This window comes from Staurois parvus, unplaced genomic scaffold (genome assembly GCF_062004578.1).
Source record: "Staurois parvus isolate SC_StPar_1 unplaced genomic scaffold, SC_StPar_1.0 ptg000214l, whole genome shotgun sequence".
NCBI lineage: Eukaryota > Metazoa > Chordata > Amphibia > Anura > Ranidae > Staurois > Staurois parvus.
In genome coordinates this window covers 284952-298278 of record NW_028318010.1, presented here as the reverse complement: position 1 = coordinate 298278, position 13327 = coordinate 284952, and the positions used below count along the sequence as shown (strand labels likewise).

The 13327-nt window shown below is 40.5% G+C and overlaps 1 protein-coding gene across 1 annotated transcript in view; it reads left to right on the top strand.

The window, feature by feature from the left end:
* The window catches only part of STK40 (serine/threonine kinase 40), a 68291-nt gene extending 55676 nt beyond the window's left edge, over window positions 1-12615 (top strand). Inside the window, exons 9-11 of the mRNA XM_089678977.1 lie at window positions 831-950; window positions 8517-8598; window positions 11177-12615. Of these exons, the coding sequence (XP_089535103.1) occupies window positions 831-950; window positions 8517-8598; window positions 11177-11422 (448 nt within the window). The 3' untranslated portion in view covers window positions 11423-12615. The remainder of the gene's footprint in view (window positions 1-830; window positions 951-8516; window positions 8599-11176) is intronic.
* Window positions 12616-13327: the final 712 nt, after the last annotated feature.

Here is a 13327-nt window from a genome sequence, read left to right as displayed (position 1 = left end):
GTCATATCTGGCTTGGACTTTTCTGCAACTATAGAAAAAGGAAAAAATACCTGCTCTAAAATCCCAATAGTTTATACATATATAATCCAGTGTCCAGTCAGCTGAAAGTACCAGCCTATAACCCAGGGTCTAGGCTTATCAAGCCGTGCCCTGTATTGCGCTCTCAAGATGCAGGCAAGTCAAAATTCCTTTTTTGGTAAGCAGATGTAAGATATGTTCTTGGTTGAGGTGTGTAACAAGTGCAACTCAAAGTTCATGCTAATGTTTATTTAAGATTTGTAGCCCACTTATTGAATAGGCAAATTATGAAATTATTGCAGACTGCTTTATAAGTCACAGCTGACGTCCGCTGGTTAGGTTTCCCTGTTCTCTTTTTTTTTTTTTTTTTTTTTTTTTTTTTTTAATGGCTTTTGATGTACCAGGAGTCTGGACCACCTGTAACATGGCTAAGGTTAGGTTCACATATGTGCAGCTGCATTACCCGCACAGAAAAATGCGGACCTGCAGGTGGGTGCCATTAATTCTAATGGCAAGCCGCCCGCACTGGAAATTGCAACCGCACTGGGAACCGAGGTTCCCATGCGGGCTGTGGTCTCCAAAGAAGTGCAGGTACTTCTCCCCTGCTTGGCACGGGGCTCCATTCAAATGAATGGACTCTCGTGCCCACGCAAAATGCGGCCCGCACGGATATAGAGAGATTATATTTTATTTATATATATATATATATATATATATATATATATATATATATATATACACCAGGGGTAGCAGTCTCCTACTGTTTAGCTGAAGCGTTTAATGAACATCTGCAATTTTCTTTTTCAATACAGGGATGGCAGAGTATCAGAGAATACAGTTTGTCTAATAAGAAAGTTGCTGGTTTTGGATCCTCAGCAGCGCCTGACTGCATCTGAGGTTCTGGAGTCTCTTGGAGGAATCATATCTTCATGGTGGGTTGCTAATTTATCATTTTAAAATAAATGTATGGTGTCGTATTTTTAAATCCTAATCCGTATTCGCTATGTCTCTGGTTTGTAAGACTTGTTACACTTGAAAAAGAGAAGCATGGGCTTGTTTAAAAAAACAAAACAAAAAATCCTCCATTCATAATCACCTAGGTGGATGCAGCACAGATCCATGCTGAATTTGTCTCCCACTGGTACGAAGACCGAGAACTGAGCGATCAAATGCTCAGCTCTCGGCCTTCAGTCTGCAGAGAGCTGTCAGTCTCCGGCTCTCTGCTCTACCCCTCCAGCACTCGCTGGAGCACCAGGCTGAGTTAGGGGTAGGAGTGGCTGACCTTGTCTCCCAGTGGCTTTCTGAATCTGATCCAGCTTCCAGCCCAGACATTTGGGTAGATCCCTACTGTAAAGTCTGGATCTTTTCTTGAAGATGGACCGTGACGTCTGCCAAAAGACCGAAAATTTTGGGAAAAAATGCGTTTTTTTTTTAGTTATAAAATTTTGAAAATAAGTAATTTTACTTCACACAATTTGAAGAAAATTTATACTGCTACATTTCTTGTACAATGAATTTTATTAGACAGCACAAGAACAAAGAAACAGTCCGAAGCAAGCTCATTGACACAAAAAATAAGATGTACAATTCTGTTGATGAGAACATAACAAATGCACTGAAGTATTAACACGGAGAGAAACTGAGCACAAAAACACAATTTATGAAAGGATGGAATGAAACTCTATAAATTGCTGTAACCGCAAACAAGTGGTGACCAATGAGCTAGTGGGCAAAGGCCAAGGAAAATCACCAAAGTCGCATACAGATAATAGGAAAAGCTGAGCATGGAGTCTCACTGGACATACATCGGAACTCTACACCAAGGACTCCCAAAGTCCCACAGGTGTATAAAACATTACAGGCTTGATTCTTCAGGGGTATCACAATCGGCGCGTGTAACATGAAAACTGACAAACGGAAAAGGGGAGACGGGAGAAACAAGAATAGAAAGACAAAGAGAGGGCACCAGGAGATTCTCATATCGACAGGAGGTTCTAGTCAAATCGAGATGGTTGGGCCACATCAATCCAGGGCGCTGGTCTGCAGAAACTTAGTGTGGGTGTCCAACAGCATAGCCGATAAATTTTATAATGGTCAATGAGAAGCTGATTCTTAATGGCTTCAAAGCTAAAAAGAGGGGTTTTCCAAGCTCTTGCGATCGTCCATTTGGTAGCCATAAATAGATGCGATGCTAACTGCCACTGAGAACGGAATAGGCCTACTAGTGGTTTAAATAATAATTATTCTTATTATACAGTATTTATATAGCGCCAACAGTTCGCTCAGCGCTGTACATTATAATGGGAGACAGACCATGCGACAGTACAATAACAATACAATGCGATACACGAGGGGTTCGAGGGCCCTGCTACTTGGAGCTTACAATCTAGGAGATAGTGCCTCATATGGGTTATGCTTAATATCTGTGTGTAGCATAGTGCGGAGAAGGGCATAGACCATACTCTACTACATTTATTTGGTAGCAATAACACCAGTGTATATTATTTGGTCTGTGTGAAAGCTATAGAGTCTACAAGCTATGGTACCAATCATTGAAAATCGATGACGCTGATGTACCGATGGCTTATCTAATTATTGAGGCCCTAACCAGCCAGGGCAGTACAAATACCCCCCAAATGACCCCTTTTTGGAAAGTAGACATTCCAAAGTATTTAGTAAGATGCATGGTGCGTTTTTTTTTTTTTTTTTATTCCCCCCCCCCCCCACCCACCCACAAAATTGTTATATTAAGTTATTTCTGACACACAGCACAGGCATATTTTCAACTGCACCCCAAAATACATTCTGTTACTCCTGAATATAACTATACCAAATGTGTGGGACTTTTCCACGGCCTGACCACTTAGAGAGTCCCAACATTCAAGTAGCACCTTTAGGCGTTCTAGGGGCAAAAATTACACATCTAATTTCCAGACAACCTATCATTTATGAAGGCCCTGGAGCAACAGGACTGGGAAAACACCCACAAAATGACCCAGTTTTGGAAAGCAAACCGAATATGTGGAAAGAAAATGAAAACGTGTGTGGTGTTTTTTTTTTTTTCTTACACAGTTGTCCATTTTATAAGATATTTGTAACACATAGCATGTAGATAACAAAAAATACACCCAAAAATACATTCTGCTACTCGTCCGGAGTATGCAGTACCACATATGTGAGACTTTTTAACAGCCTGGCCACATACAGAGGCCCGACATCAAAGTAGCATCATCAGATGTTCTAGGGAAATAAATTGCACATCTTATTTCCAGACAACCTATCATTTTTGAAGGCCCTTCATATTTCTAACACTTAGCATGTACATACCAAGAATTACGCTCCAAAATACATTATGCTGAGAAAATGGTACGCAAAAGATTACCTGTGGTTTTTAGTGGTGCAGTTGTCCACAGAGGAGAGCATTGGTCCATGCAGCAGGCAGGGACGTGGTCAGCGACATCAAAAGCAATTGTCCAGGCAGCAGACAGGATTATTGTCCATAGTCGGTACAGGAAGCCGGCAGAGATATTGTCAGCACACCCTCTTATAGCTGGGGATGTAACTGTGTTCAGATTTAAGCAATCGCATTCAAAATCATGTTAAATGATGGCAGGTGTGTACTGGCTTCTATTTAACGTGCCTCTGTTTAACCCCAAATAAAGTTCAGCTCTTCTAGTAGGTTTTTCCTGACATTTTCTTAGTCTCATCATATGGCAAAAGCCATGCTCCGCAGAGAGCTTCCAAAGCATCAGAGGGATCGCTTTGTTAAAAGGTGTCAGTCAGGAGAAGGGTACAAAAGAATTTCCAAGGCATTAGATATACCATAGAGCACAGTGAAGACAGTTATCAAGTGGAGAAAATATGGCGTAACAGTGACATTACAAGAACTGGACGCCCCTTAAAAATTGATGAAAAGAACACTGGTCTTGAAGGCTACAAGAGGCCTACAGCAACATTAAAGAAGCTGCAGGAATATCTGGCAAGTACTAGCTGTGTGATACATGTGACAACAATCTCTCGTATTCTTCATATTTCTGGGCTGTGGGGTAGAGTGGCAAGAAGGAAGTCTTTTCTTATGAAGAAAAATATCCAAGCCTGGCTAAATTTTGCAAATACACATCTGAAGTCTCCCAAAAGCATGTGAGAAAATGTGTTATGGCCAAAAAGTTAACCCTTGGTTCATCAGTTCATAAGTCCATCATAAAGTGGAGAAAATATGGCGCAACAGTGTCATTACAAAGAACTGGACATCCCTCCAAAATTGATGAAAAGACCTGAAGAAAACTGGTCTGGGAGGCCTACAGCAACATTAAAGAAGCTGCAGGAATATCTGGAGAGTACTGGCTGTGTGGTACATGTGACGATCTCCCATATTCTTCATATTTCTGGTCTATGGGGTAGAGTGGGAAGACACAAGCCTTTTCTTATAAAGAAATACATCCAAGCCTGGCTAAATTTTGAAAAAAACACATCTGAAGTCTGCCAAAAGCATGTGGGGAAAATGTGTTATGGTCTGATGAAACCAAGGTTGAACTTCTTGGCCATAATTCTAAAAGATATATATATATTTGGCACAAAAACACTGCACATCACCAAAAGAACACCATACCCACAGTGAAGCATGGTGATAGCAGTATCATGCTTTTTGTGGCTGTTTTTCTTGAGCTGGAACTGGGGCCTTAGTCAAGGTAGAGAGAATTATGAACAGTTCCAAATACCAGTCAATATTGGCACAAAACCTTCAGGCTTCTGCTAGAATGCTGAACATGAAGAGGAACTTCATCTTTCAGTATGACAATGACCCAAAGCATACATCCAAATCAACAAAGGAATGGCTTCACCAGAAGAAGATTAAAGTTTTGGAATGGCCTAGCCAGGGCCTTGACCTGAATCTGATCGAAAATCTGTGGGGTGATCTGAAGAGGGCTGTGCACAGGAGATGTCCTTGCGATTTTGACAGATTTGGAGTGTTTTTGCAAGGAGGAGTGGGCAAATATTGGCAAATCAAGATGTGCCATGCTGATAAACTCATACCCAAAAAGACTGAGTGCTATAATCATAAAATCAAAAGATGCTTCAACAAAGTATTAGGTTAAGGGTGTGCATACTTATGCAACCTTTATTATAGTGTTTTTTTGTTTTTTTTGTTCCTTCTACCTAAAAGATTTCAGTTTGTTGTTCAACTGAGTTGTACAGTTTATAGGTCACAGTAAAGTTGGAAAAAGTTCTGAAATGATCTTTGTTTCATTTTATTACATCACAAAAACCTGCCATTTTAACAGGGGTGTGTAGATGTTTTATATCCACTGTAGATGTCTTGTTTTTCCCTCCACTTCATAGCCAATATCTTTGTTCCGCAAACTCAGACTCCCCTCGCTGGTGTCTTGTGTTCACCAGCCTTTGCGGAAAGTTCTTCCTACTGGCTCTCGCAGTACCACATGCTAGTGTTCTCCTTCAGTGAAGATTGCAGAAAAGGGGCAAGCTGTTGTAAAAATTCTCAACATATAGATAACCTTTTTCAAGGAGTGGAAATACAAGCTCCCAGTCAACTTTTCCACTTGCTCCAATGTAATTTTGGGCATTCAGGGGGATGCAGTTGGGTGTCCTTTCCTTCGTACACGAGGAAGGCATACACGTATCCCGTGGCTCTGTCGCATAATTTAGAGTTTATCCCCATATTTTGCTGGGGATAAACTGCTTGAAGCTCAGCCTGCCAGTGAAGGAGACAACTCACCCACGCAGATATTTTTGTCCAGGACAAATAGTTGGACGAATTTCTTGGAGAAAAAAAAAGTGGCCGAATTTTATACAATTTATCATATGCTGGGTCATTTTGGGGAAAGCACTGGGTGTTATCGTTGTAATAGAGGAACTACATGATGATTAGATATCTTGTTCTGGGCACGACTGATTAGGAAATTTTGCATATGATGGATTGGGTGGATAGACCAGTAGTGTGTGTGTGTGTGTGTGTGTGTGTGTGTGTGTGTGTGTGTGTGTGTGTGTGTGTGTTGGGTTTTTTTTTTTTTTTTTTTTTTGAGTCCCATATTAAATGTAAGGTCCAAAAAGGTTCTAAAGTACTCCACTGTTAACTGCTTCCATTCATAGGAACTGGCATAACTTGGATCTGGGTTGGTGGCTATGGGTTGTTGGGCATAGAGGTTGCACTGGTCAACTATTGAATTTAGCAAGTCTTTCGTAAAAATTAAATTAAAAAAATCAATTCACGTTCACTCACTGGCAGGCACAGATAGGGCACTGGTGAGAACACTCACCGTTTAGAAACAGATTCTCTCTCCTTTCCTCGCACACGTTATTGGTTTAAGGAAAGGAGAGGGAAAACCCAGCCATGACCCTTCTGTGTTTTTACATTTGTGATCGCTCTTCATTGGACAGAGCAATCACAAATGTAAACAGCCCCTGCAATCGGCCCTTCACCCCCCCCCCTTCCTCTTCGTGATGCGCTGTGTCTGAGGGACACAGCCATCACTTACAGTTCCAGATGCGCGCCACTGGAGGCGCACGGGAAGCGTAATCATGGGAGGACATCATATGACTCCCTCCCAGAACTGGCCGGCCGTGGTGAAGCCGTCATATGGCTATCACCCGTCGGCAAGTGGTTAAAAGAGAAGCATTTACAGGGAGAAGAAAATTCATAGTGTTCAGGAGAGGAGCTGTTAAGGCATAAAATGAACGTGGAACATGCAAAATGCGCATAGATGCTAGACTTTCCTCCTGTAGATGTATTTTCTCACCATACAGTTCCTACATATCAGAAGCTGCTGACCCAGGAAGTGTGTGTGTACGAACTCTCCATTGCACACGTCAGCAGATTCTTGCATTTTCCAGGCTGAAGCTCCTCCCTGTGCACAGCATAATTGATTGATTTTGGTAGGTTATGTGACGATCGTGGCGTCAGACCCCCAGCCCTTCTCACCAACTTGTGACCGAAGGACTAGCCAATCTAAAACCACGCTGTCACGTGCGTAACCATGCCACGCTCAGCTGCACCCTGTACAAAGATTTTCCAGCTAATGGCCCTCGATCTATGTACCTGCAGCCTAAGAGCGATGGTGGCAGTGTGAAGGGTTAATTGCGTAATTAACCTGACCCAGTAACAACCACCTTTTTGTACAGAGTAGGAGGAAACTCGCCAATATTAGCAATAACACTAGGGTGTTTGAATAATCGTCTGTATACCACTGTCACCGCAGGCAGAGAGATACAGAAGTTTAAAAACACATAGTAGCGCTCTTCAGAGACAGGGATCCTTAGTTTGCATTGAACTTTAGAAACAGTTCAACACTTTTCAGATAATAGGATTTATTACTAAAAAGGGTGCAATAACAATATTTACAGAAAAGGAATAAATATATTACACACAGCAAAGGGATAACAGAAGTTTAGAGAGGCCGTCAGCCTTGGTTTAATCAGCTCAAGTTTCAGAGCAAAGGGTACTGTCTCCCGAGTTGGTTCTGATGTTAAAAGGGAGATTTCTTCAACTCAACTTAACTCTCTGCTCCAAGCATAACTGCCTTTTTCTAGGAACTCAGCAGGGTGTCTCCTTGAAGCAGAGAACCAATTGCCTCATTTGGGGAGGGTGTTGTAGGCAGGGGACTCAGGCTAGAACCAAAATCCCTCACAAGTTATACCAGGTCAATAACCTTCCCTAGGTACATGTAACATTCTATCCACGGGTAGATTAATATGCAGAATGATATTCTGAACGTCTAGATATCAAACATGGCATAGTTTACTATTTCAGCTAGAACTATATGCTTTCTGCTCTCCTGTAGACTTCAACTAGGGGGTGTAAGATATCAGGTGACTTGTATTAAACTGAGCTATCCAAATTATATGCTTTGTTTGTTTATGTAATTATTTCCTACCTTAAGATATATAATTATATGGAAAAGTAGGTTTTTAAATGTGAGTCTGTTTTACGGCTAGCTGGAATGTCTGTGAAGCCCAGTGAAGGACTGGTTTATGGCTTTGCGATCCTTTCCAAGCAAGAGTCTCCAAAGACATACTGGGGCCAGGCTAATTGGGGTTTATAACCATGAAGCTCTCCAGCTGGGGCCTGATGCCTGTGATCTCTCAGCATCATACAGACCACATGTCACGCAACAGAGGGAGGGGGGGGGATTGGAGGAGGGAGAGGGAAATACAAGATGGAAGGTCTTTAGCAAGATGGATGACCGCATCCATCTCTGTGTGCACAATTTCTACAGGTTAATCTAAGTTATTTGCTGCTGAACCCCTGCTAGAGATTGCTGTCAGCTATGCTGACTCCAGTCTTCATTTGCAGGCTGCTGGGGGGATGACTTCAGACACCTTCCCTCATCCACATCCAAGGACAGGAGAAATTTTGTCTCATGTTTACAAATTCTGATTTTGTCTTTGTCATTTCTGCTCTTGTGACAACCTTTTTTTTCTTATTGTAATTTTGTAATATGGCAAATCATAACTTTTAATATCTAAGTGTTTCTTGTTTGTAGGCAATCAATGTCCTCGTTAAGTGGCCCGCTGCAGGTTGTTCCTGACATTGATCATGTGACAAGTCCAGAGAACTTGCAGGAGGTAAGGACTGTTCTGTTTTGAATAAATATAAATACTTAAAAAAAAAAAAATAAATAAATAAAATATATATATATATATATATATATATATATATATATATATATATATATATATATATATAAATTATTATTTTTTTTTATGCATTTTACTTTCTGCTATAAAACCTACTAATCCCAATAAGTGTATGTTGATTGGTTTGCGCAAAAGTTAATGTCTAGAAACCTATGGTGTATGTATGTATATAGGACTTTTTTTTTTTTTTTTAATCCTATTAATGGTGGCGATCAGCGGCTTATAGCAGGACTGCGATATTGCGCAGACAGTCTGACACTGACTGACACTTGGGACTGTGGGAACCAGTGACACTGATACAGTGGTCAGTGCTAAAAATATACGCTTTCGTTGTATTAATGACACTGGCTGGGAAACGGTTAACTCTTCTCGCCCTAGATGTTTAACTGGGTGCATAGCCATAGTTTTTGTGCACTGTTTTTACTGAGAAATCTTCTAGATCTTATTCCTTGCTTTGCAGGAAGATATCTAGCAGTTCACAGCTGACAGAACACAGCTCTGCCTTGTTTACATAGGCAGAGCTGTGTTCTTTCAGTCTCCTCGGTGATCAACAGATGCCAGTGCTCATCCATTGGCTGGCACCTGTTGATTGGTTTCTGCTATGACCAATCAAAGCAGAAGCATCCCTCCGGCAGAGTGCGTGCCCTACGGCGGAAGTGCAAAAGAACACAGACCATACGCCCTGTAGTAGTAAATCTGCTGGTTAATAGGGACCTTTAAAGCATTGCACCCGAGATCAGCAGAACCCGGGTGCAATCTCAGGCTCTTGCAGACTGTTGGTGTAGCTGTCTGCCCATACCTCATATGGGCAGGCAGTTACTGAATGACAGGAAGCATCAATGAACTACCTTGAGTGCTCATCAGCGCCCCCTGGTAGTTCAGTAAGAATTACAAGCAGTCAGCTGCAATGGATGATGGTAGTTGCAGTTTTTTTTCCCCATTCACCGTGTGGGGCTTGCCAACCCGGCCGCAGTTTTTAAAAAAAAAACAAAAAAAACTGTGACCGCAGGCTGGGGATCGAGGGGAATGCTGCTGCAACAGTGACCTGTTACGCCATGAATATGGGTATAACAAGTCAACCTATCCTTTTTTAGAGTTCCCTGGAAGAGCAAAGGGGGTTTACTTACCTCTCCAGCAGTCCAGTGCTGCAGGCTTCAGTGTTTGATGGCATTGAACCTCTTGGTGTCCCTTACTGTGCTCTGTTTTTCTATCCTTTTATCCCCTACTTCACTATTTTGTCCTGTAGTGATGGTCAGAGGATGGCACCACAGTGCACAGCGGGGACCACAAGCATCTGACACGCCTGAAAGTGAACCTCCGGATTCCCACTTTTGCAGTTAAATTTGAGAAAACCGCACTATGTTTGTGTTCCTTTTCACACTGTAGAAATAGAATTAGCCATGACACCTGACAATTTTTAAGAATTTCTAGACCGTCTTAACTGTCTTTTGTCCCCACACTATCCATTGACATACAATGCAGGAAGACTGTTTCTAAATTTTTACCCTTCCAGCGCAATGAATACAAATACAAGCTAATGTAGCATTTATTTTTAAGCAGGGTGTAAATTTCAGATGCCTTTAGCTGCAGACAATACAAGCAAGGCAAGGAAGCATTAAATACTTTTCTTTGAAAAAAAAAAAAGACTTTAAATCCCCTCTCCTACAATTTTTTTTATTCTTTAGCTATCAGATATATATATCATTTTTCCCACTACACATCTTTTTTGGGGGGACTGGCTGGGTCCAAACCCAAGGCAACTTTTAGCATCAGACATAACCCTACATGAAACCTAAACTTAAAACAAACCAGTCTCAAGAAAAAGTGTCTGTCTTGCTCATCTTATATTGCTTGAGTAACTGATCAAAGTTATTCGCTTTCACTTTTTTGCACTTTGCTTATGCTCCTTTCACACTCGTGGTCCAATCAGGTCTGCCTGTCAGTTTTTCAGGCAAACCTGATTGGATGGTCCATATATCCCTATGAACTGGCAGCTTGTTTTCACTTGCATCCACTTGCTCCAATCCAGTCTGCAAAAAAAATGGGTAGGGATCCGTCACTCATTAACATACAATGCAGGAAGGCAGTTTCTAAATTTTTACCCTTTTGTTAGGACAGACAGTGTTCAAATCTAGATTACAGCTCATAATGAGGAACTGCAAACGGTACAGACAGGGTTAATTGTTAAACAGTATTCTGCTGCCCCCTCCTAAACATTACAAACCTAGGGGAAGCGTGTGAAGATTTTTTTTAAAAGGTAAGCTGCAATTTTTAATGGGAGAGACAGACTGCTGGAGAGGTGAGTATATTAGCTTTTCCATTGCAGGGAACTTAAATCCATATTTTTATTATTTGCTTTATTAAAGCTGACAGTCCTCTTGTTAAATTACTGCAGCCCAGTCCATTCCTTCCACCTTAGTTTTTTGCTTGAGTTTCAGAGTGCAGTTTACTTAATTTGGGCAAAAGTTTTTCTTTGCTATCTGACATGTTTTTTTTATCTTTGTAGACAAAAGTGACAGAAGAATCATCTCAGTATGAGTTTGAAAACTACATGCGGCAGCAGCTTCTTCTGGCAGAGGAGAAAAACACAATCCACGAAGCCAAGAACTTCCCTCAGAAACGTCACTTTGGCAATTTCCCACCCATTAGAAGGTTGGGATATGATGCTCAGCCAGTGAGCCCTTTGGACGCTGCAATTTTGGCCCAGCGATACCTGCCTCCACCACACCTGACTCTTCCCAGTTCTCACTAACTCCATTAGGCCCTAGATGCTTCGTTGTCCCTTTTTAAAAACAGGTGGAGAATCTCCCTCAGCTGTGAAAGGTTTACATGGTGCTAGACTTCTACTTTGCCTCGCTCAGCTTTTTTTTTTTTTAATTTTTTCTTTTCCTTTTTACTATGATTTTGTCTAAAAAAAAACAAAATATTGCACATGAATCCTGATGCCCCTTCCAGTTATCCTATAGCAATACACTTCCAGCACAATGAATACAAATACAAGCTAATGTAGCATTTATTTTTAAGCAGGGTGTAATTTACAGATGCCATTAGCTGCAGACAATGCAAGCAAGGCATGGAAGCATTAAATACTTTTCTTTTTAAAAAAAAAAAAAAAAAAAAAGTTTTTTAAATCCCCTCTCTCCTACAATTTTATTCTTTAGCTATCAGCTTTTTTTTTTTTTAAATATATACATATATATATATATATATATATATATAGATCTATACATAGACATTAAATCTACCTCTCTTTTGTAGCAAGTTCCACAGAGTGGAAACATACAGCATTTAGAAGGAGTCTGCTGTGGAACAGATTTGTCTTTTATTTGCTATTTGTTCATAGTTTGTCCCCCTTTTTTTTTTTACTGCTGGGGTGACCTAGTCTAGATATTGTGTACATATATAAATATATATATAAATAATATATATCCTTATATAGAGATATATATTTGATATTGAATATCCGCTGGATTGCAATATCCTTGTAGAAAGAATAAGCTGTGTTATAACCATCAGGCTTATAACATCCACATCCTCTCCTGTCATCTGACCTTGTTTTTTTTTTTTTTTTTTTTATTTTGTTTTTTTTTTTTTTCCCCTGTATGATCTAAATCTTGCCTATTTATTAGAATGTTATTTTTTTAGTCTGAAAACAATATCCTGAGGTCCCTTTTACAAAGCACGGAATGATGTGTTCTCGCTGTGTTACACTGTGACATGGAATTTTGATGATTCATTAAAAAAAAAAAAAAATTTATGCCTCTCTATCTGTATATATAGATATTTCCTTTATTTGGGAAGGTAAAAAGCAGTACATGGTAACATATAATGGCAAATCGGATCCTTCAGTGCATTTGTTAAAGTGCTGAGCTCTGATTGATTGTCAGGTGTTAGGCACATCATTGTTGTTTGCACCATATTATTAAATAAAGGCCATAGTGTGCATTTTTTTGTTTTTATAAATTGCTGCTGATATGTCCTTTTTGGTGTGTTTAATTAGGCAGCTTGCACTGTGTTCATTATATTTTCCCACTACACATCTTTTTTGGGGGGACTGGCTGGGTCCAAACCCAAGGCAACTCTTAGCATCAGACATAACCCTACATGAAACCTAAACTTCAAACAAACCAGTCTCAAGAAAAACAGTGTCTGTCTTGCTCATCTTATATTGCTTGAATAACTGATCAAAGTTTTTCGCTTTTCACTTTTTTTGCACTTATGGCTCCTTTCACACTTGTGGTCCAATCAGGTCTGCCTGTCAGTTTTTCTGGCAAACCTGATTGGATGGTCTAATGAACTGGCAGCTTTTTTCATTTACACCCACTTGCTCTGATCCGGTCTGCAAAAAAAAAGGGGAAAGGGATCCGTCCCCTTCCGTCTAGGTGGACCGGAGGGCAGTCGGGTGTAAAGGAAAACTGAGTCTGTTTACATCCGACCACCCACAGAGCAGAGAGGGTTCTGTTTGTTTCCATGTGCAGGCAATTAGAATTTTACGAAGGAGACACCACCATCAGAGGCAGCCTATGCATTTTTTGACCGGTTTACGTTAAATAATTAGAAGGTTACCAATACCATGAATGATCTTTTGTGATATTTGACTTTTAGGGGGAGATGTACTAAAACTGGTTTTGATCTGGTGCAGTTGTGTATTGTAACC